At 40.6% G+C, this 21,518-nt stretch overlaps 1 protein-coding gene across 2 annotated transcripts; it reads left to right on the forward strand.

Annotated features, from left to right (window-relative positions):
* Positions 1-143: 143 nt before the first annotated feature.
* On the forward strand, positions 144-21,084 carry LOC134881449 (calpain-1 catalytic subunit-like). Of its 2 annotated transcripts, XM_063908794.1 has the most exons (23): positions 158-317; positions 877-907; positions 1,030-1,131; positions 1,384-1,453; positions 1,637-1,752; positions 1,853-1,986; positions 2,078-2,252; positions 6,733-6,807; positions 9,427-9,512; positions 10,273-10,347; positions 10,475-10,635; positions 12,791-12,957; positions 13,138-13,149; positions 13,258-13,466; positions 14,810-14,858; positions 14,956-15,018; positions 15,159-15,216; positions 15,302-15,363; positions 16,571-16,639; positions 16,800-16,878; positions 17,435-17,551; positions 18,757-18,809; positions 18,956-21,084. In XM_063908794.1, the coding sequence occupies exons 1-23, from the start codon at positions 313-315 to the stop codon at positions 18,980-18,982; spliced, it is 1,995 nt and encodes a 664-aa protein (XP_063764864.1). In that variant the 5' UTR covers positions 158-312; the 3' UTR covers positions 18,983-21,084. The 2 variants fall into 2 exon arrangements, with proteins under 2 accessions (XP_063764863.1, XP_063764864.1); XM_063908793.1 differs by having other exon boundaries at positions 144-317; positions 877-1,131.
* Positions 21,085-21,518: the final 434 nt, after the last annotated feature.

The following is a 21,518-nucleotide window of genomic DNA, read 5'->3' on the forward strand; positions in this document are numbered from 1 at the left end:
CTGCTGTGAAAAACAGGCCCGGCAACAAGCCGTGGCAGCATGAATTGGAACATGAGAGGATGGCAGTGCGTCAGTCACACTGCTCTTATGTAATCACCCTCCCCTCCCCTTTTCTTTATGTCTGCCTAGCTTGCCTCTGCCTGTATACTCAGGAGCATTGGAATAACCTGTTACCTCAGGGGAAGTTCTATAAAGGAACATCCCACCCTGACAGAAGCAGTCTGAGGCGTTTGCAGGTTTAATACCAAAACCGGGGCGTCTTTTCTCATACTTGCTCCTCCACCCATACTCAACACTTTCTCTTTCTGGCTGATGAGGTAAGATTGTTTTGCATTTAACATGCCAGGTAAAAAGCTAATTTACACTTTTAGTTTAACAAATTATTCTATTATCAGAGATGTAGTCCCAGTTCTTACTGTTGCTCCTTAGAGACCCTACAACAGTTTAAGGGGCCTGCTTTCTGATAGATATCAGTATAAAAGGTTATTTTTGTATGATTCTTATTAAAGTCTTATTTTAGTCCTTTTTATTCAGTCATTCGTTGGTTTTAAGTGTTCTTTTTTCACAAAGCTATGTGTTACTCTGGTTATACCTGGGAAGGGGAGTTGGTTTGTGAAGCACCTTGAGTAACCTTTATCTATGAAAAGTTAGATTTGATTTTGTGGTCCAGCTAAAAATGAAACTGAACATTGAATTCTAAAATGAAAAGCCTCGATCATGTATCATCCATGGCATGGTGGAAAAAGGAAATGAAACAGCTATGGATGATGGTTGATATGTGGAGGATGTTTCTATAGTATTCCTAAAACCTCCAAAGCCAACTTTTTTAAAATAACTCTTTCTCATTTTAAATTGTTCTCTCCCTTATCTGAACAGAGTTCAAACACTGCAGCAATGCCTCCTCCAGGTGTGTGTATGAACATTATCAATGCCCGTCACCTGAAAGATGGTTATGGGACCATCACTAATCCTCAGAAGTTTCTGGACCAAGACTTTGAGCAGCTGAAACAGTACTGTTTGATTAAACAGGTAAGGTACATCGACGACATGTTCCCCCCTGACGTGAGGTCCATTGGGAGTGGGTTACTGGAAGCTAAAGACCTGCAGCGAGTGGTGTGGCTGCGACCACATGTGAGTGTTTCCGCGTTCAATTTTAAATCACATGTTTCGAGCTGCTAAATGTTCAACTATTCATCCTTCCTGTGTTTAATGTTTATCCTTGTTAATATTGGGCTGGTACACCTAACTTGTGTTAGTTCCTATGCTAGTTATGTTAACTCCTGTGCTAGTTATGTTAACTCCTGTGCTAGTTGTGTTAACTCCTGTGCTAGTTGTTTTCTGGCTAATATTAAACAAGTAATGTCAACAATTCCTCTCTTTCAGAAAATGGTTCTCAATCCAATTTTTGAAGTTGATGGGGTCTCCAGGTTTGACTTTGGTCAAGGCATGGTTGGTATGGAAACTGCTTGATTTATAATACATAATCAATAAATAGTTTTTCCAGCAAATATAGGAAATGGACTGTGTTAGCATTCTAAATAGGTCGTATTCTGGGAACCCTTCGGTTCACATTTAACTGTCTTGCCTTCTCTGACTTATAAACCTTCCTGAAAACAAATGTCCTTTTCCCACACAGGAAACTGCTGGTTTCTTGCATCAATTGGAGCTCTGACATTCCAGAACTACATTCTTAATCAGGTTGTTCCACATCAAAAAATTGATGAGCAGTACTGCGGGATATTCCACTTCAGGGTAAACCAACAATCTTGGCAGCAGTCAATTCTGCTAAAATGATAACCCATCTCATATTGCGATTAAACTCTTTATATCATCTAATTTCACAACTACTCAGTTCTGGAGATTTGGAAAATGGGTTGACGTCGTCATTGATGACAAACTACCAACTATAGATGGCAGACTGCTCTTTGTCCGCTCCAAAAACCCAACTGAGTTCTGGCCTGCTTTGCTGGAGAAAGCGTATGCCAAGTATGGAAAAACAATGTTTTATTTCTCATTCCTGAAAGCCATTTTCTCAGAAGTCGATCGGTGTAATTAATTCCACGCCCACTTCTGTCAGGGTGTGTGGTTCCTACTCGGACATGAATGCTGGAACTCCTTCGGAGGCCATGGTGGACTTCACTGGTGGAGTTCACATGAATATTGATCTGACCGAACCTCCCGCAAATCTGTGGGAGTTGATGTGCAGAGCTGACCAATCCAAGTCACTGATGGGCTGTGGTACACCTCAGGGGGTAAGTACGAGTTTACCACATCCAACACAGACTAGCTGCCTTTGCTTCATCTGCTCAAACTCTTTGGGTTGTCCAATATACCAAAGCCTGGATTCATTAAAGCATCTTAAGGCGCATGGTACATGATAGAGTCTCATAGTTAGAAAAGATTATTAAAGTATCTAACGTTTTCACTTGTCATAACAGAAAACTGAAAGCATTACGATGGGGATTTACAGTGTGTCGATCACTACACCTGTACATGAAGACTGGCAAGTCTCAATAAATCAGGGGTGTGATAGATTTTTCTTAATCCCTACGGCTGACAGAATTGTTGTTCTGACAATGACAAGGGATATCATTCAGAAAAATGACTTCGAAATCGTCAAGCAAGAAACATAATGCTGCTTTGTTTCTGTATGTGTGAATTAGGGGTAAGCCATGTCAGTAAGCCAGTTTGATGCTACCCGGCCCCTGGCAAGAAAGACAAACTAATGTTCCAATGTGCCTTGCTTATATATTATATATTTGAGTTGTTGTTTTCTTACGGATAACGCACAAATTCTTTGAAACCCAAGTTAAATGTATGATTCAAACCAATATTCTTGTTTGATCTTGTATTTAGAGTTTAGAGTGCTTGATAAAGTCAGAATGAGGTTTGCTAATCTTTCTTCCAAACTAACCTGAGTGGCTCCAACGTCTCTCCCAATTTCATAACTGGTCTTCAAAATGTCATGTGATGAGTTCAGTCAAGAGTTCATAATGAGAGACCATTATCCTTTCATGAATGATGAGAAAAAAAAGATTTGATTGACTGGAAACCGCTAGAGCAGTGGTTCTTAACCTGGGTTCGATCGAACCCCAGGGGTCTCAGGGGTTCGGCGGAGGTCAAGACACACACCCGACTCATATGATTCGTGATGACACGCCCGCTTGGCCATCACTGGCTGCAGGTGATCACGCTACATGCTTGGCCTATCTGTGCTGCAGGGAATTCGGTGTGTTCAGTAGTCGACTTGTGACTGTCGTGATGGTACGTTGTGTGATTTCTTTCTTAATATTTTAATCCCTTCATACTAATTATGTCGATTAAAAAAAGAAAGTGGTCGGACGAATATGTACAATATGGATTCACATGTATAACGGAACGTGATGGGAGTCAGCGTCCTAACTGCATGATTTGCTATGCCCAGTTGAGCAATTCTAGTCGAGCACCGGCAAAACTAAGGGAACAATTCCTTAAGCAGCATGGAGATGGAGAATACAAGAACACAACGCTTGCTGAATTCAAGGTGAAGAGAGCCAGATTCGATGAAAAGGCTACTCTGCCTGTCCTCGGCTTTGTACCCATCAACAAACCGATCCTCACAGCATCGTGCGAAGTTGCTTACCTGATCGCAAAGCAGGGCAAACCACACACCATTGGTGAAACACTCATAAAACCAGCTGTGTTGAAGATGGCGAATATCATGCTGGGAAAAGCGGCTGAAGTTAAGTTATCCCAAATTCCTCTTTCAAATGACACCATCAGCGACAGAATAGAGGACATGAGCAAAGACATCTTGGCTCAAGTAGTTGCAGATCTGATTTCAAGCCCGGCAAAATTCAGCCTCCAACTCGACGAGACCACAGACATTTCCAATCCAAGCCAGCTTGCTGTATTCGTGCGCTATGTGAAAGACGACGTGATAAAGGAAGATGTTTTATTTTGTAAGCCTCTTACAACAACAACTAAGGCAGCCGATGTGAAGAAACTTGTGGATGACTTCTTCAGAGGCAACAATCTTTCGTGGGATATGGTTTCCGCAGTTTGTTCGGACGGAGCTCCAGTCATGCTGGGAAGAAAGTCTGGTTTTGGTGCGCTAGTGAAAGCCGATGCACCACACATTATTGTTACGCATTGCATTCTGCACAGGCATGCGTTGGCAACAAAAACCTTGCCTCCAAAACTGGCAGAAGTATTAAAAATTGTAGTGGAATGCGTGAACTATGTGCGAAATAGTGCTCTGAGGCACCGCATCTTCAGTGAGCTGTGTAAAGGAATGGGCTCTGAATTCGAGGTACTTCTGTACCATTCTAACGTTCGGTGATTATCCCGGGGACAGGTGCTGAATCGTGTTTTTGCCATGCGTGTGGAATTAGCCCTGTTTTTGCAAGAGTACCAACATTGTCATGCAGATTGCTTCAAAAATTCTGAGTTCATTCTCATTTTAGCGTACATGGCTGATATCTTCGCAGAAGAGAACCTGAAGGCTTTTCAAAAAAAGCTTCCGTTATGGAAACGACGAACAGAGAACGATAACTTCGCAAACTTTCCCCTGCTGGATGACTGTGTAAGTAAGATCGAAGATGTGTCTCGAATTGGAGACATTTCTGTACCCGCGGAACTGAAGCAAGCAATTGCCACGCACTTGGATGAGCTTGCAAAGTCTCTCGACGGATACTTCCCTACAAGAGAGTCATATCCAATCTTCATACCCTGACTTGCCTTTAGACAGATTGTGGAGACAAGACTATCCTGCTCTGGATCCAGAATTTGACTGGGAGGATGTTTGGGATAGTGTATAGGAGGCGTCACGTAATCCTAACCATCAACAAATACATTTTAATTTCATACATAGAACTTATTTAACCCCTCGCAAACTTTTCTACATGAAACTGATTGACTCTCCCTTGTGCTCCTTTTGTACTCTAAAGTCTCCAGGAACATTCCTACATATGATGTGGGATTGTCCACCGGTAACACAGTTCTGGTTTGATGTTGCTTCGACACTGTCAGATCTAGTGGTTGTGTCGGTACCAGTGACTGTCCCTGTTCTGATTCTGAATGATTTTTCAGGACTTCATACTTCTAGACTAAATAAGCGCATCATCCTAGCTGGGCTCACGGCCGCCAAAAAGATGGTTGTTACGCGATGGAAACCCTCACAGATACTTAACATTAGACAGTGGATTCTTACCTTTTTAGATGTGGTATATTTGGAATTGTCAACTGTCCATATTCATGGAGCTACTGAAAAAACTCTGTCCATTTGGCAGACAGCAGCTGAATCTTTGAAAGGCTTATTGGGGTAACCTTATAACCTTAACTATCATCACCCCTTGTGACATTCATTTTATGACTCCTTCTTTCCCCTGAAGTTTGATGTGTGTGTGTGTGTGTGTGTGTGTGTGTGTGTGTGTGTGTGTGTGTGTGTGTGTGTGTGTGTGTGTGTGTGTGTGTGTGTGTGTGTGTGTGTGTGTGTGTGTGTGTGTGTGTGTGTGTGTGTGTGTGTGTGTGTGTGTGTGTGTGTGCATGGGGCTGCTTTTTTGTTTTAATTTTAATTTTCCCTTTTCTTTCCTTATCACATGTTATTGTGCTGTGTTAGTTTTGTTTTGTTTTGGGTGGGTTGGGTGGGGGGGTCATTATTTTTCTTTGCGTCATGAAGTTGTGGTATTTTAATGAAATTTGGTTGCATATTTTTGTGATAAATGGCCGACCTTACACTTTTCATGCCCACTCAATATTGTATTGTATTTTTGTATTTTGATGTGCAATTGCTTAATAAAAATGTGGTCACAAAAAAAAGAGAGTCATATCCAGCATGGGGGAGACAGCGTTCACGTTTGGTGTTGAGACAGCAGATGTCAATGATGACGAAATCATTGAAATTCAGCAGAGCCAGGTTCAACAGCAACTCTTCAGAACAACAACGCTCTCAATGTTTTGGTGTCAACAAATGGTAACGTACCCTGTTATTGCTAAGAAAGCCCTGGAGATTTTCATACCGTTTGTTACAACAAACCTTTGCGAGCAATCCTTTTCGAGGATGCTGGACATAAAAACGAAGAAAAGGAACAGACTTTGTTGCGAAAATGACATGAGAGTGGCACTTGCCAAGGTGAAGCCGGGCATTTCTGAACTGGTCTCTCAAAGGCAACAGCAGAAGTCTCACTGATTTGCAGTAAGTATTCATTATTATGTTTTTGTGTGAAAATCATGTTTTGCTGGTTTTGTTCTTTGAACACAGTGATGTTGATGCACGGTTCATTTTGTGCACCAGTAAAACATATACCTATGTCTTGAATTTTACATTTTTTTATTTTATTTTTCCAATAAAGAAGGGTTCGGTGAACGCACATATGAAACTGATGGGGTTCAGTACCTCCAACAAGGTTAAGAACCACTGCGCTACAGGCTAGTGACAGATTTGACATTTAAATAAAGAGACTAAAGATAGCGTGCCAATGGGCACAGTCTAATGATACATGAAAGTTGTGACTGTTGCTGACGCACCTGTCATTCAAAGTAATAAAGCAACTATGTTTTAAGTTTGGTTAGTTTCTTTCTTTCTTTGTAGTCTTCTCTCTCCAAGTGCCCTCCTATTCTTCACATTATTCTAACATTATATTTGGCTCAAAACAATATCAAATGTTGGTCTTCTGTTTACTTAACTTACAGAGAGATAAAGCATTAGGCACTAGTCTGGCTCCAATAATAACATGTATCTTTATCTTGTAGGCCACATCTGCCAACACTGTTTTACCAAATGGAATCGTCCAAGGACATGCCTACACTGTCACAGGTGTGAAACAGGTGAAGACTTTTTTATTATATTGATATTATATTATGGCTTCCGGCATTGAGAGGACGCTGGGGTGTATGTTGCCGCTTCTCATCTCCGACCAAACCTATGTTTTTTTTGTTGTGGTAAATTCATGCTGCTTAACATTCGCTCATTAAATAACAAAGCCCTTCTCAGCCATGACCTCATATCACTGGATCACTTTTTTATGTCTTACTGAGAACCAACAAGAATTTATAATTCTCAACCAAGCCACTTCCCCAGGTTATGGCTATATCCAGAAGCCTTGCAGCCTTGGCCGTGGTGGCGGGCTGGCTGTTATTCATCGGGCTGAGATCCTGGTAAAAGACATCCCAGTGAATACTACCTCCTTTGAGTGTGTTCACTTCATGTTGACTGGATCCACACTGCTACAGGTTGTCCTAATCTACACCCCCCCCCCCCCCCCCCCCCCCAAAGCCTCTGCCTGCTTCATATCAGAGCTCACTGAACTGCTTGCCACTGTTTACCCGAAATCCCCATCTACCATCCTGCTGGGTGATTTTAACATTCATGTGGATTCCAGCAGCTGGTCCTTGTTACTGATTTCCTTTCACTGCTGGACTGCTTTTATTTTACACAACATGTACAGGGCCCCACACATGACAAAGGGCACACTCTGGACCTGGTGTGATGTGCTGGCATAACCCCCTCCCACCTGCAGTGCACTGACCTGGCTGTCTCTGACCACCTTGCCATTCTTTTCTTGGTCCCTGTGCCTCTCCCAAAGCAGTGCACCAAATGGCCCATCACGTTCAGGAACATCAAACAGGTGTGTACGTCAACACTATCTGGCACCCTAGTGACCCACCTCGTCACCTGCCACCCCTACGAAACAATTGATGGCATGGTGGAACACTACAACCGTGCCCTCTCTCTCAGCCTGGACTTTGTAGCACTTCTCACCACGCGTTACGTGTCTTTCTCTCGTCCCGCCCCCTGGTTCACCCCTGAGCTCCGCAGGATGAAGACCACAGGACGTAGGCTCGAGAGACGATACAGAAGATCAGACCTCACTGTCCATCGTGAAGCATTAAAAGAACACGTCACAAGTTAAAAAGAAGCCCAACAACAAGGTACTACTCCACACTCATCAATAACCAACAAAAACACCCCAAATGGGCTCTCCCTGTGCCCCTCACTGCCCCAACAGGATTCTCACCCTCAGTGCTGCCTATCCGCCTTCTCTCCACTTGGATGCCGACCAAGTCAAAAAACTGGTCACCTCAGCCAAGTCTTCAACCAATGCCCACCACCCTGGTAAAGGCCTGTCTTCCCATCCTCTGCCATCCAATGGAAAACATCATAAATGCTTCTCTTGCCTCTGGTGTGGTACCATCAAGCTTTAAAATGGCAGCAGTCATCCCCACTCTCAAAAAGCCAGGTTCTGACCCAGACGACCCCAACAACTACCGTCCAATCTCCAACCTCCCTTTCCTCAGCAAATCTTGGAAAGAGCAGTGGCTGCCCAGCTTCAACATCACCTATCCCACCATGAGCTCTTCGAACCCCTCCAATCTGGTTTTAGAACCCACCATAGCACTGAGACAGCCCTCATCAAAATCACTAATGACCTTCTGCTTGCTGCCGACAATGACCTCATCTCCATCTTCATCCTCCTTGACCTTTCTGCAGCTTTTGATAGAGTCTCCCATACCATCCTTCACCACCGCCTCTCTGAGCTCACCGGGCTCAGTGGTTTGGCACTAAGTCCTTTGATCCCTAACCCCCACTCCCCTTTTCCCTTCCCTATTTGTAAAGCGACCTTGGGTACCATGAAAGGCGCTATATAAGTTTAAGTTAGTAATATTATTATTCAGTACACTGTACATTATGTAGGTTCTGCAAATGTCTTTTGTTGATATTCAGAATTTTGAGTCTAAAGCCTAAAGGTGCAATACACGACAATCAGAGCATATCTCTATTCTCAGCTGGGATTGCATCCCCACATTGCTACAACAGAGCTGCTAACGATGCTAACAGCGCTAACAAAGTAAACTTAGAATGTTAGAGGGGCCCTATTATGCTTTTTGGGGTTTCCCTTTTCCTGTATTCTGTTAAATAGGTTTTAGTGCATGTAAATGGTTTGCAAAGGCTAAAATCCCTGTGTTCCCTCTAGAGTGATTTTCTCTCCCACATAACCCCCCTCCCCCTGCCTGAAACACCTCAATTGGACTTCTTTGTTTAGTTCCGGAAGATAATCACAGCACAGAGCTTTTTGAACATTAAAGCACGGAGACATGTCCCAGTAGAGACACAGAATTAAATTATGAACCTGAAAATGAGCAGGATATATCCTCTTTATCTGCGGGGGAACTGGAGGGTAGGCGATGATAAGGTACCTTAAAAACTCTGTGTCAAAGGTGACGTGGGTCGGGACAGCAATATCAGCTGTAACCGCAGTATGAGGGAAGTGCAAAGCAAAGGCAATAATGGGAGAGGAAAAAAGGGAGTCATGTGCACATTGTCATTTAAAGCACCTTTAAGTTGGCCTGTACTGTATACTCGTATGCATGCATGCAGTAAGTGCATAGTAGAGTGTAATTATTTTCATATCAAATGACTATCTTTCTCCGGTCATTGCTGGTCAGATGATGAGCCAAGGGCAACCGGTAAACCTGGTGCGTTTGTGGAACCCCTGGGGCGATGGAGAGTGGAAAGGAGACTGGAGTGACAAGTAAGATTAGCTTTAATCTGTTGCCCTGGGAAATATGTATTAATGACAAAATAGTACATTGCAGACATATGTATTGTAGCACAAAGGCAAATTATTGTTTTTCAAATCATGTTTCAACATGCTTGTGGACATTTTGAAGCTTTTCACTGCAAACTCGCACAACCAGATTATAATAACCTTTAATAAACTGGTTGTACCACTTTACAGCAGACCAATGCAAGGGATGCAAGATTTTCATATCTCTAAGGCTTTATCAGTTGAAATGAGAAAGGATATCATTTATTTTTACCAGCGAATGCTATGCCAGTCATCGTTGCTAAAGAACCCAAATGAATTATGGAATCATGATGGCAGAACTGTTTCTTATTAAGGCCCTTTAAAGACTACTCAAATTATTTAATATATGTATATTGTTAGAGGTTTCCCAAACGACTTTAAAAAGAAAGGCAAAGTAAAGGAGGCTGAGATATCCTGACAATAAGTGCCTGGTTTGCATTATGCTCCAAAAACAATGGATCACATATTTTCCATAAAGAACATTGACAGCTGAAAGGTAGACACACACTCATTGTAAAGTCTTAGTATTTCTAAGAATGTGTTGAGTTAAAGCCCCAGCTGAAATACTGTTTATGAGGCGCACCTTAGGGTTAAGGTTAGTGCCCACTTTTTGGAAAAGTAACTTGCCTCTTCCTGTTATGTGAAGGATAATGTATAATAATGATGCCTTTCCCCTTACTTCACTGATAAATCGTCACTAAAGGTCACCTTTGTGGCAGACCGTGAGCCCTCAAGAACTCCAGATGTGCCTTTTTGTGGCTGATGATGGGGAGTTCTGGTAAGCATGCTTCAATGTTAATTTGACAGTTAACAGTCATTCCTAACTACAAATACAGAGTAGCAACGAAGATGATGATAAATATTGTCAACAATGAGTAATCTAAATGGATCTCTGATGTCACCAGGATGACCCTGGAAGACTTCTGTAAGTTCTATAGTGATTTGGACATCTGCTGCCTGTGTCCCGACTTCCTTGATGGAAGTACAACTTGCCACTGGAAGACTTCCTTCTATGAGGGCCGATGGGTTGCAGGAACAACTGCCGGAGGATGCATGAATAACATGAGTATTTACAATCTGAATTTGTTCTGTATCCTCAACAGTAGAGTGTGGAGACAGGATTTGTGCCAATTCGAAAATGTATAGATTTTAACCCTCTGAGACCCACAGAAGGACATTTCCGGTTTTGTATATTTTAGTTTTTTTGCCTTCTAAATGATCATTTTTTATATTATAATCAAGTTTTACACATCCCAGAAATCAGCAGAACCTCAGGTAATGTTATATGTCATTCATTAAGGACTTCTATATGCTATAACGGGATATTTAGCTATAAAACAAAAATAAATCTAGAAATGCACCTTTAGTGTTTGACTTATTTCATAAAAACCATAATAGTGTAAAAACATTCAACACAGAAAGTTGCCCACATATGTTGGGATTATGCCAAAAGGGATAAGAAGCTTCTAATTTATTCTCTTCATGAGCTAGGCCCATTCTCATTAACAGTGTCAATGGGCATTTTTTGCCAGGAACTTTTCTCCTGCTAATTTTTATGTCTAAACATGATGTATATAATGGCCACAGTCACACACAGGGGCCCCTGGCATGATTTGAACCAGAATGGGGTATTCATGCATCCAATCGGAGTATCCAATTCAGTAACGTGACTCCTGTATTCTATACGTCACCAACAAAGATGGTGGATGAGAATATAGCGATAAAACACGAACAGAAAACGTGCCAGGAAAAGGTGACAATATCCCCATCTTTTCAAACTTTACGCATCCTTAACGGCATGTCTCTAGCTCAAACTGCTGAGAAGTTAAGACGCATTGAAGACGACATAATATTTGTGTACGTGGGTCTCAGAGGGTTGTATTACTTTTAAAATTGAAATGTAAAAATACATAATTTGAATTTTATTTCATTATTATCAAATTGTAATTGTCTGGCTTTAAAATCCCCCCCAACAAGCTCTCTAATTATTATTAGTATTACTATGTCAGGGATAATGTGCTGCCAGCGGGTCACTAATGAGAAAAAAACCATGACAGTGTATAACTCACCCGGGATAGGTTCATTTGTCATTAGTGACGCACCTATTACATGGCTACTTACTAAATGATTTGACTCAAAATATTGTTTTTAAAAATGGTTCCATTGATTCAAACCAAGTCAGTGTCATCATGTTCCCTTTAGTGCTAACTTCCTGATCAGAACCTTGATCAGAGCATCCTGAGCAGTGTTGGGCAAGTTGCTTCCAAAATGTAATACAGTATATATGACTTATTACTGTCTTTTTAAAGTAATAAGTTACATTACATTATTACTGTCTCTGAAATGTAATGCGTTACACTACTTTTGCGTTACTTTGAGTTACTTTCACCAAAATAACCTCTAAAGTATGGCTTTAAATGCTAAAATGTAGTTTATTGCAGCTCAATAATTAAAGCTATCTATCTATCTGGCAGTACATGCTGAACATTAGGAAAAGAGCTAGAAATTAAACTCATGCTCCGTTTAAGTGGGCTGAATAATATTTGACACCGGTAACGTTACGTCTCTGTGTGTCATTAATAACGTGTTAGTGGAGCCTCTGCACGGCCCTGTGACCTGCTGTATATCAACAAGTCTCTATGGCAGCGTTAGCTCACCTTATCATTGGTGTGTTAACGGGGATTTGGCTGACAAGCTTTCTAAAAGCCGGTGATTCCACAGAGGACAGAGGCTGCAGATCTTCAACCCTCTGCCACGAGTCTCTCAACTTCTCGGGGTTCAAGCAGCAGACCGAGAGACAGTTACCTTCTGTTGCTTCGGCCTGCGCGCACTCCTGTCTTTCTCTTTTCTTTTCTCCGAGCCTGCAGTGAATCTGTTTCTGCAGCTCTCTTAACCAATAGTAAACAGACTTACTGAGTTATTCTACCGGCACAATTATTTCTCTTGTGTCAGAATGTCTCGTGATGTTTGTGATTTCTTAGAAACAGAACACCACATCATTTCGGGTTAAAATGTGTTGTAACTGCGTTACTGAGAATTGTAACGGGTATTATATTACCCACATTTCAGAAGTAATGCGTTATATTACTGCGGTACAGCAAAAGTAAGAGCAGACCATGAAATGTCTAAATTGACCAATCAGAATCAAATATTCAACTAAGCAGTGTAGTAAATTAATAGGACTTTTTATTTGTTTATTTTTTTCTATCTTTGCCTTCCAGACAGCTTCTGGACAAATCCGCAGTACCGGGTCAAGATTGAGGAATTACTCGATGAATGTTCTGGGAAACAGGGTGAGAAAAACATGCTGGTGTCTCTGATGCAAAAGCCTGACAAGAGGAACAGACGCCTGGTCAAAAATCTCCACATTGGATTCTCTGTATTTGAGGTAAATGTTACAAAATTAGCATTTACAGTTATGTGGCTCTCTACAAACAAAACAACATTATAATAGTACATGTAATATAAACTTTGATTACAGCATAGTCACTCACTAAGAGCATGTTTTTTAGAATTTTGGTATACCTCAAATCTTAAACTAATTAGTTTTCCTCTGATTTTTCCAAAGGTGACTGAAGAAGTAAGTAACATTTTAATCCCGATCCTCATACACAGTTCATATCCACCTACATTGTGAAGCTCTTATATAAAACAACAAGAGTATTCATTATCTATACTGGTTTGACAGAACAAGGCACTTAAGGGGAAGTTCCCAGGCTCTTTCTTCAACGTGAACAGACTGGTCTACACAACTAAATCCTTTGCGAATGCACGTGAGGTGATGGGGTTCGTGATGCTAAAGCCTGGCGAGTACCTGATCGTTCCATCCACCTTTAATCCCAATGAGACTGCCTCCTTCCTCCTGACCATCCTCTCCAAGGCAGAGACCCACGTCCAGTAAGCATTCTCAACTTACAATAACTCTTTAAAGGCTGGTATAAATATATGTGTAACACATAATATGATCCTATTCTTTCAAAAGTAAATACTAGTTCCGCAAGCAGTGTAGGAGAAGTTACTTGAACACTTCAATCAATTAGCACATTAAACTAAATTACAACTCCAAAGCACAGAGAACGACTGATCATTGAATACTCCATCACACCTGTTAAAGATATACTCTTTGAATTGATTATTTGTATCATTCAGAAACCGATATCAAAACTTTAGGTTACTTGCTTAACCCTGGTTCTCAGGGTACTATGCTTCTTGCTGGGGCAAAGCGAGAGGACGTGCTTATTTTGAATGAAAAAGCGTTGTAGCATAAGTTAATATAATGGTATGGGTTACCCTACGTTAGATAGATGGATAGAATCGGAGGATGAAACCCTCTTTATTGTCACATGCATGCACACAGCAGAGCACACACAGTGAAATTGGTCCTCTGCATTTAACCCATCCTAGTACTAGGAGCAGTGGGCAGCTATCGTGCAGCCAATCAGGATTTGGGTTTATTTCTGTGATAAAAACTTCTGGAGCAACAAACACGAAACTCAGAGAGACACGGGAGAGCTGGAACTTTGATGGCAAACATTGAAGGTTTATTATGAAGTTAACTGCCAGAGGATTGACGAGACAGTTGCTGCAGCCACGGGTCTCTTCTGCAGTCCAAGGTTTTAACTAGTTCAGAGTGTATAATCAACATTCCTCATCAGTGAGACTAGACAAATATGGATCCTATATCTAACTAACGTTTTCGTCCATGGAAAAGAATGTGCACCTGGGAACCTACGTTCCAGATAAGAGGGGCTTCTAGACGTCCCTGAACCATAAACTATCTCATGTCAGCTTGTGCTCGGTCATAGACTGGCATCAACAAAGCGCCCAAGCTGCTCCTCCTCAAGGGAGATTACAGCAACCCCAAGGCCGAAGACCTATGCCATGGGAACGCAGACATAGGAAGGAGAAAATGATTAAGTGTGTCAAAGGTTAACTACCAAAGCCAAAGATTCCATACAACTCAATCGTTTGCTGATTGGTAAACCGTCGAGGCACGTTTTTTTCTCGCTTATTTAAGTTACCATCGAGTCAGTGATTGATGTACAGATTATTTTTTAAGGGGTGAAGTATTGCGAACAAGCTGAACCCAAAATGTAATAAAGTAACACTGTGTTACTAGGACTAGTAACTATTATGTCAAATTCTAACACTTGCACTTCCTGTTACTACCTCTTGTTGTTCTTGTTGACCAGAACGGCCAACAATGACAATGTCCTGATGTCTCTTGTCTTTCCTTTCAGTGAGAATTCTGATGGCCATTACCACGAACCTGGGGAAGCGATGGTGGAGGTGTGCAAGATTTCAATAGATAGATAAATGGATGGATGTTACATAATTTGAACATTATTGCATTCATCTCAAGCTGAAAGCACTCCATATATTGCAGGACAAAGGAACTGAAAATGAGGAGAACGACAAGAAAACCTTTTTCCGTCAATACTCTGATAAGGTAATTTTTATAGACCTTTTACCATGAAAAGGTCAGTATCAGCATTTTCTCCATGCCGGGATTTTACCTCAATATAAAAGTAACAAAAATGATGACAACATGTGAGCCAAATACTGAATAAGTCTCGTTCTCATTCCCAGTACGAAGAAGTGGATGCTGAGCAGCTCCAGAGGCTCCTAAATGGAAACATCCTGAAAGGTTTGAAATATGAAAGTCTTGAGTAGCATGCAGTGGGAGGTTTTAGCAAAATTAAAATACCTGTTTCTTTTCCACTTTTATTTAGGAGACTTGAAATCTGGAGGCTTCAGCATTGACGCCTGTCGCAGCATGGTTGCCCTAATGGATGTATCCTCTAATGTCATATTCATTGAGTATTGTTATAAAGAATAAGTTGTATGCTTGACATTTTTCTCCATCTGCCAATTTTTAAGGCAGTCTCTCATAGTGAATGTAGTTGCATAAAACACGTAGTGTTGTGTACACTGCCCAAACTTGCCTGCCCTTTTGGTATTTTCACATTCATGAACACAAAAGGTCAGGCTGGGACATGAAACAACATGTGGTTCAGTCTTTGTTTAGGCATGAATCACTAGCAAACTGAATGAGGAGGAATTTGTTTGTATAAGAGCATTTTTGCGTCCAAGGTAAGAAGAACTGAGTAAAGTTTCACAGTAAAACAAAGCTGACTGGTGGTTTCCTAATGGATATCAAGGTTTGTCTAAATCGGGTAGCGGGGGTGCTCAAACCAAAATGCAGATTTCCCCCGTGAAATGTTAAAGTGATGCAGTGATGAAAACAATATTCATGTTTGTCAAAAACGGTATTATGAGTCCAGAAATATGAAGATGGGGTCAGACATCTGGTCAGACGGCAGAGACAGCTTTGTTTTTACGGAGGATAAATAGGGGATGGATGTCCGGTGGGTCTGCTGGAGGACGAGTGGCAAGCAGCAAGCTGACACTGAAACTGAGATTTCTGAATCCTTTCTTTCACTCTCCTTTATTCTGTAGAGGAAGTAAAGAAACCGTAACTCGGGAATCTGGATTTATTTGTTGTCTGAGGTGCAATATATGACTAAGCAGCTTTAAGACATGAAGAAACTATTATTTGCCGCTTTGCTGTAATGCAATATTTTCTCCGGAAAGTTGGCGGGGCCGTAATTCTGTTAGCAACCTGATACTATACTTTTCAGGAAAACCCTGGATATGACAGTGCTCATTCCATCTCATATTAGCGTACGCTATAATGAGGTACCGGCATAACCCAACTCTGAGCCAATCAGGATTGGGCTAATGATATCAACCCTTCTGAAGACTAGCAGGGAGTCCCATCCCATAGTAAGACATTGAACTGAATGCTATGCATGAGAATATCATGTACATACTGCTTAAGGTGAAATCTCTGGGTAAATGTAGTTGTAAAACTCACAAGTAGTGTACCTGCCAAAACCTGCCTGCCCTTTTGGTAGTCTCACACTAATGAACACATTTAAAGGTCAGGCTGAGTCATGAAACAACATCTCGTGCAGTTATATTCCTTAATGCTTGGTTAGACATCAATCACAGGAAAACTGAATGGAGAGGAATTTATTCGCCTGTGGAAGAAGGTTGAAACGTACAAGGTAAAGAGAACCAAGAAAAGGTTGACTGTGGGCTTCCTAACCGACAGGACAGTATGACTGTGTGAATTCACTATGAGTGATAGGGTTAGGCTCTGTCCTGATTTCGAGTTCATATGTTCTGACTGTGTTCTACAAAGCCCACTGTCTTCTCTTTTAACAGGACATTTTCTCCGTCACTGATGCTTCAAAGACAGGAACACTGTCACTGAGTGAGCTGAGGAATGCTATCATTGCTTCAGGTAACCAATAAGCCTCTTTTTCTGTTTGGCTTCTGTTTTGGGACTTGGGTTGTTCATCTTTCAACTTGAGGGTTGTGGGTTTGATCCCATGTTGGGCAAGATACTTAACCTTGAGTTCCTTCCGGAATGGCATGGCAACATGGTGCGACCAACATGTGTCACTAAGTGCTTTGTGTATACGTTGGGGTTTAATCTTCAGTCTACAATCAAAGAAATGCATTTGGCACCCAGGCACAATGTATGAATGTTTTTTCTAGCAGCGTCAGACAAGATTAGACATGTAGCAAAGAATGTTGAAGGAAGGATAAGTGAAGTTAATTAACCGTAAATTCCTAAGAAGTTGAATAGCACAGCATGCTTGTCTTTCAACGAAAGAAAAACAGATCTTTACTTCGATGGTGTAATGTGAATCTCCGCTAACACAGAGAGTCCAAGCAAACAAACCCCTCAATTAAGCAGGCTTTTTGACCTTTTGTTGTAGTAAATGGTTTCTGAATCACAATCGTTTTTTGCAGCCCTAATCATGCAAAACCTAAACTCTATTTTTATTGGTCAGGAATCAGGGTCAGCGATGACATGCTGAACTTGTTGGCTCTGCGTTACGGAGCCTCCTCTGGACACATCTCACTGGAGAGCTTCATCAGTATGATCCTGCGCTTCGACTGCATGAGCCGTGAGTACAGATGGGTAACCGATGACTATAAGCTTTATCAAAAAGGAAGGTCTTAAGCGCTTTCTCAAAAACGGATAGGGTTTCTGTCAATACTAAGCCTAGAGCAAGCAGTAAGCAGTAAACTTCATCTAGAGATAAGTTATTTTGATGCCTTGCTTACAGATTACAGTCTCTCTATCTTCCTGGTCTTATATGGCAGAGAACACTGGTTCAGGCTTCATTATTTTCAGTTGAGCGCCGACAGTTCTGCTCGACTATGTTAAGTTGACTACAAAACGAAAGCTGAGCTGGGGGGATTCAACTGTAAACAGGAACTTTTAAGACTCTAATTTAACACAAAGCATGGCAAAGGCAAAGCGAATGGAACAGAAAGGAACCGAACTTCATGTTACAACATAGGCCTACAGGAACCCAACAAACTAAAGCCAGGACTTAAGAACAAGGTGAACTTACGAGGAGATAAAGTGCAGGGTTAACAAGGAGCAGGTGAAACTAATAAGGCCAGGACAGACAATCAAAATGGGTGGGAAAAAGCAGAAACACAGGTAGGTAAAAATAGACAAGCACAGAGTAAAAAAAAAGAAATCAAGATCATGACAGAATGATCCGACACGGGGGAGATGCTTAAAACTAGTCCTAAAATGAAAAGGACAGTCTGATATTAAAATATGTATGTAGTCGAATGTTGAATAATAAATGTATATATTCGGGCTGTCAGCGTTATCGTGTTAGAGATTTATCTGGAAACTTTAACGCAAAATATTCATATCACCCAGATCGAACCTTTTATTCAAGCTCAGATTTTTTGAATGCCAGTGAGAAAGCAAAGAAAGGGGAAAGTTTCTTGCAGTTACACAGGAGTGGGGGATAGCAGTCACGGTTACCACAGTAGGGACAGGCACAGCTTGCAGTATGTTAGCACACATTATACAGAGGGGGATCACAGCAGCTCTCTCAGCTTGTCGATGCTTCAGCTAAAAATGTTATGACTATATGATACAAATTCAGAAATCATATTATAGTAAAATAAAAGACCCTCTCTCTGTTACCAATTTGTCATTCATTTCCATATGACAACACCACATGGGTATTTGTTTTGTTTTCTCCCCAAAAAATACAAGGAAATGCTAGGATGTTTGACACCCTGACACATTTACTCTTTCTTTTACAGTGTACTGTAAAACAATGCGTGTCTTTCTCAACAGAAATCTTTGGCCAGTTGTCTAATGGGATGAACATGACTCTCCGTGAGCCAGAGGTAAAATGAATATTTGCAGAGAGGTTTACTGCCCTGACATCTTATTGGCAGCAATTCAATATTTAGTGTTTTGTTGTAGAAAATGTTGGATTCTTTTCTGTGAGAAAATGCAATGTAATAATGCTTTACCCTTCCTTAATTTGCAGTGGATGTACCTTTCGATGTACACTTAAACTGAAATGGACAGCAGGATGCATTTGGAATAACAGCAGCTCATAATGCTGAAGACAAAAAGAGATTTACTTTTCATGAATAAGTTGTGTAATTGTTTACAACCCTATGTACATAAAAAATGATGTTCACACTAAAAATAATCATTTCTGTTTGACGGTTTGATTTAACTGTATTATATCTTTAAGGGTTTAGGGCAAATATTAGATTAATAATCTTAGGTTTGGCTAGCTTTTCCAAGAAGTGACACAACCCAATGCAAGCTGACAAGAACATGCATGACATTTGTTTTACATGCAAAACCCGAAAGCTCTGTGGCAAACACGCGTTACTTACACATTTTGTTCAGTACGATAATCTTCACATATTTACATCTGTTTTTATGATTTTTGTGTGAACATACAAATTGCCGTTAGTAAAAAGCTAATGCTAGGCCACAAACCAACAACACACAACAGGACTGCATTTTACTACCACGTTCAGTAGTGTCAATTAACCACCTGCTAGCAACCACTGCTTTTTAAGACACTAAAAAGCTTTAGAATAACACACGTGAGATATTAAGTGACATGTTTTATGTTGCATAACAAAACATTAGCATTTCTGACTTGAGTGAACAATGGAGAAGTAAACGCTGATGTGCCAAAACTTACAGGCAGCCGCCACTAGTGTCCTCACCCCAAACGCTCCCCTGCAAATGACCCTTGCTAGTGCACAGACAGAAAAGCACACATTAGTTATACTAGAATATAGTAGGTAGGGAAGTACACATCCATGGCTAACAAATGATGAGCAGCAACTTCAGAACTTATTGACTGTATGTAATGTTAGGTGTTGAGACATGATGATGATGTGATGATGATGATGATGATGATGGTGATGGTGATGGTGATGGTGATGGTGATGATGATGATGATGATGATGATGATTGCACAGTGTTTCAAAAAAATAACAATTCTAACCATGGTTACACTTTTGACGTGTGTTAAAAATACTGTTCAAACTGAAAATCGGATTCAAAATCCAAATGAATTATATATTTTGAGCAACAAAGCACAGCTTTAAAAAATGTGATTTTAACATATAACCGATTCAAAAGGTTTTTCTTCATGCAAGCCTCTGTGATACACTGTGATACACTGTGATACACTGTGATACACTGTGATACTCTGTGATACACTGTGATACTCTGTGATACACTGTGATACTCTGTGATACACTGTGATACACTGTGATACACTGTGATACTCTGTGATACACTGTGATACTCTGTGATACACTGTGATACACTGTGATACACTGTGATACACTGTGATACACTGTGATACTCTGTGATACACTGTGATACACTGTGATACACTGTGATACTCTGTGATACACTGTGATACACTGTGATACTCTGTGATACACTGTGATACACTGTGATACACTGTGATACACTGTGATACTCTGTGATACACTGTGATACTCTGTGATACACTGTGATACACTGTGATACACTGTGATACACTGTGATATACTGTGAATCTGTTGTGTGTTTTTAGCCATGCTAGCTCAGGTCAGTTCTCTATTTGATATACCAACAACTATTTGATGGATCGTCTATATTTCTGTTTATATCCATGGTTCCCCCAGTATGTAGCATACTAGCTTTGTTGACACCAATTGTTTGTACAACTCTTGGACTGATATTCAATGAAATTTGGTTCAGACATGTATTCTCCCCGAAAGATTTGTATTCACCTTTACCTTTACATCTGGCCCCACCATCTGGACAGTGCTATAATTTACAATTTTTTTTTTTAAATAATCGAAAATAATTATTGAATTTGAAAGGCTGAATGTTGGCTAAAATGCTAAACAATAATGCTAAGCATGGTAAATGTTAAATATCAGTAAATAATCATCAACATTGGGGGCATATTTGCATGCTGATATTAGCAATTAGCTCAAAGCACCACCTTGCACAAACACCGCCTCAGACTGGTGCTAGCATGGCTAATTGTTAAGTCTATAAGCTAATCTTCATGATGGGATTTTCTACATTTTATGTTGGTGGGAATAGACTTTGTACTTTACTAAATAAAGACATTTTCCAAACTGTTGTAGAATATAAATATTTCTTCCACACCTTATAAAATGCTTTGCAGATCTTCAAATACATATCCCTTATGAAAAAGGCGCCTTGAACATGGCACACACCAAATCAAGGATTTGGGGATGAGTGGTTCATTATACACAACGGACAGGAAAATCACAAGCAATCCATTTGACTACATAACAAATACACCAATTACTGATTTAACTGAGGAGAACCACAACGGGTGTTTGGTGTTGAAATTGACCTGATATAGAAGCTATGTTATTAAGCTATTAACACAAATGATTTTTTTATTAAATTAAACATGATCATATTGCTATGAAAAATAAGTACGTTTAGCAGCGAGCAACATAACATATTCTCCCACATTATGTACACTGGAAAATCTGAAACGCTGACTTTAATGAAGTGCATTTTTAAGTTTTTTCAGTATAAAT

This window comes from Eleginops maclovinus, chromosome 19, assembly GCF_036324505.1.
Source record: "Eleginops maclovinus isolate JMC-PN-2008 ecotype Puerto Natales chromosome 19, JC_Emac_rtc_rv5, whole genome shotgun sequence".
Lineage (NCBI taxonomy): Eukaryota > Metazoa > Chordata > Actinopteri > Perciformes > Eleginopidae > Eleginops > Eleginops maclovinus.

Bases quoted from the DNA above. Each gene is read 5' to 3' on its own strand.
- LOC134881449 (XM_063908793.1), top strand. From the start codon at position 895: ATGCCTCCTCCAGGTGTGTGTATGAACATTATCAATGCCCGTCACCTG. The intron at 10,636-12,790 runs GTATTTACAATC...TTTGCCTTCCAG, and splicing joins AGGATGCATGAATAACATGA to ACAGCTTCTGGACAAATCCG. The intron at 14,859-14,955 runs GTGTGCAAGATT...CATATATTGCAG, and splicing joins CTGGGGAAGCGATGGTGGAG to GACAAAGGAACTGAAAATGA.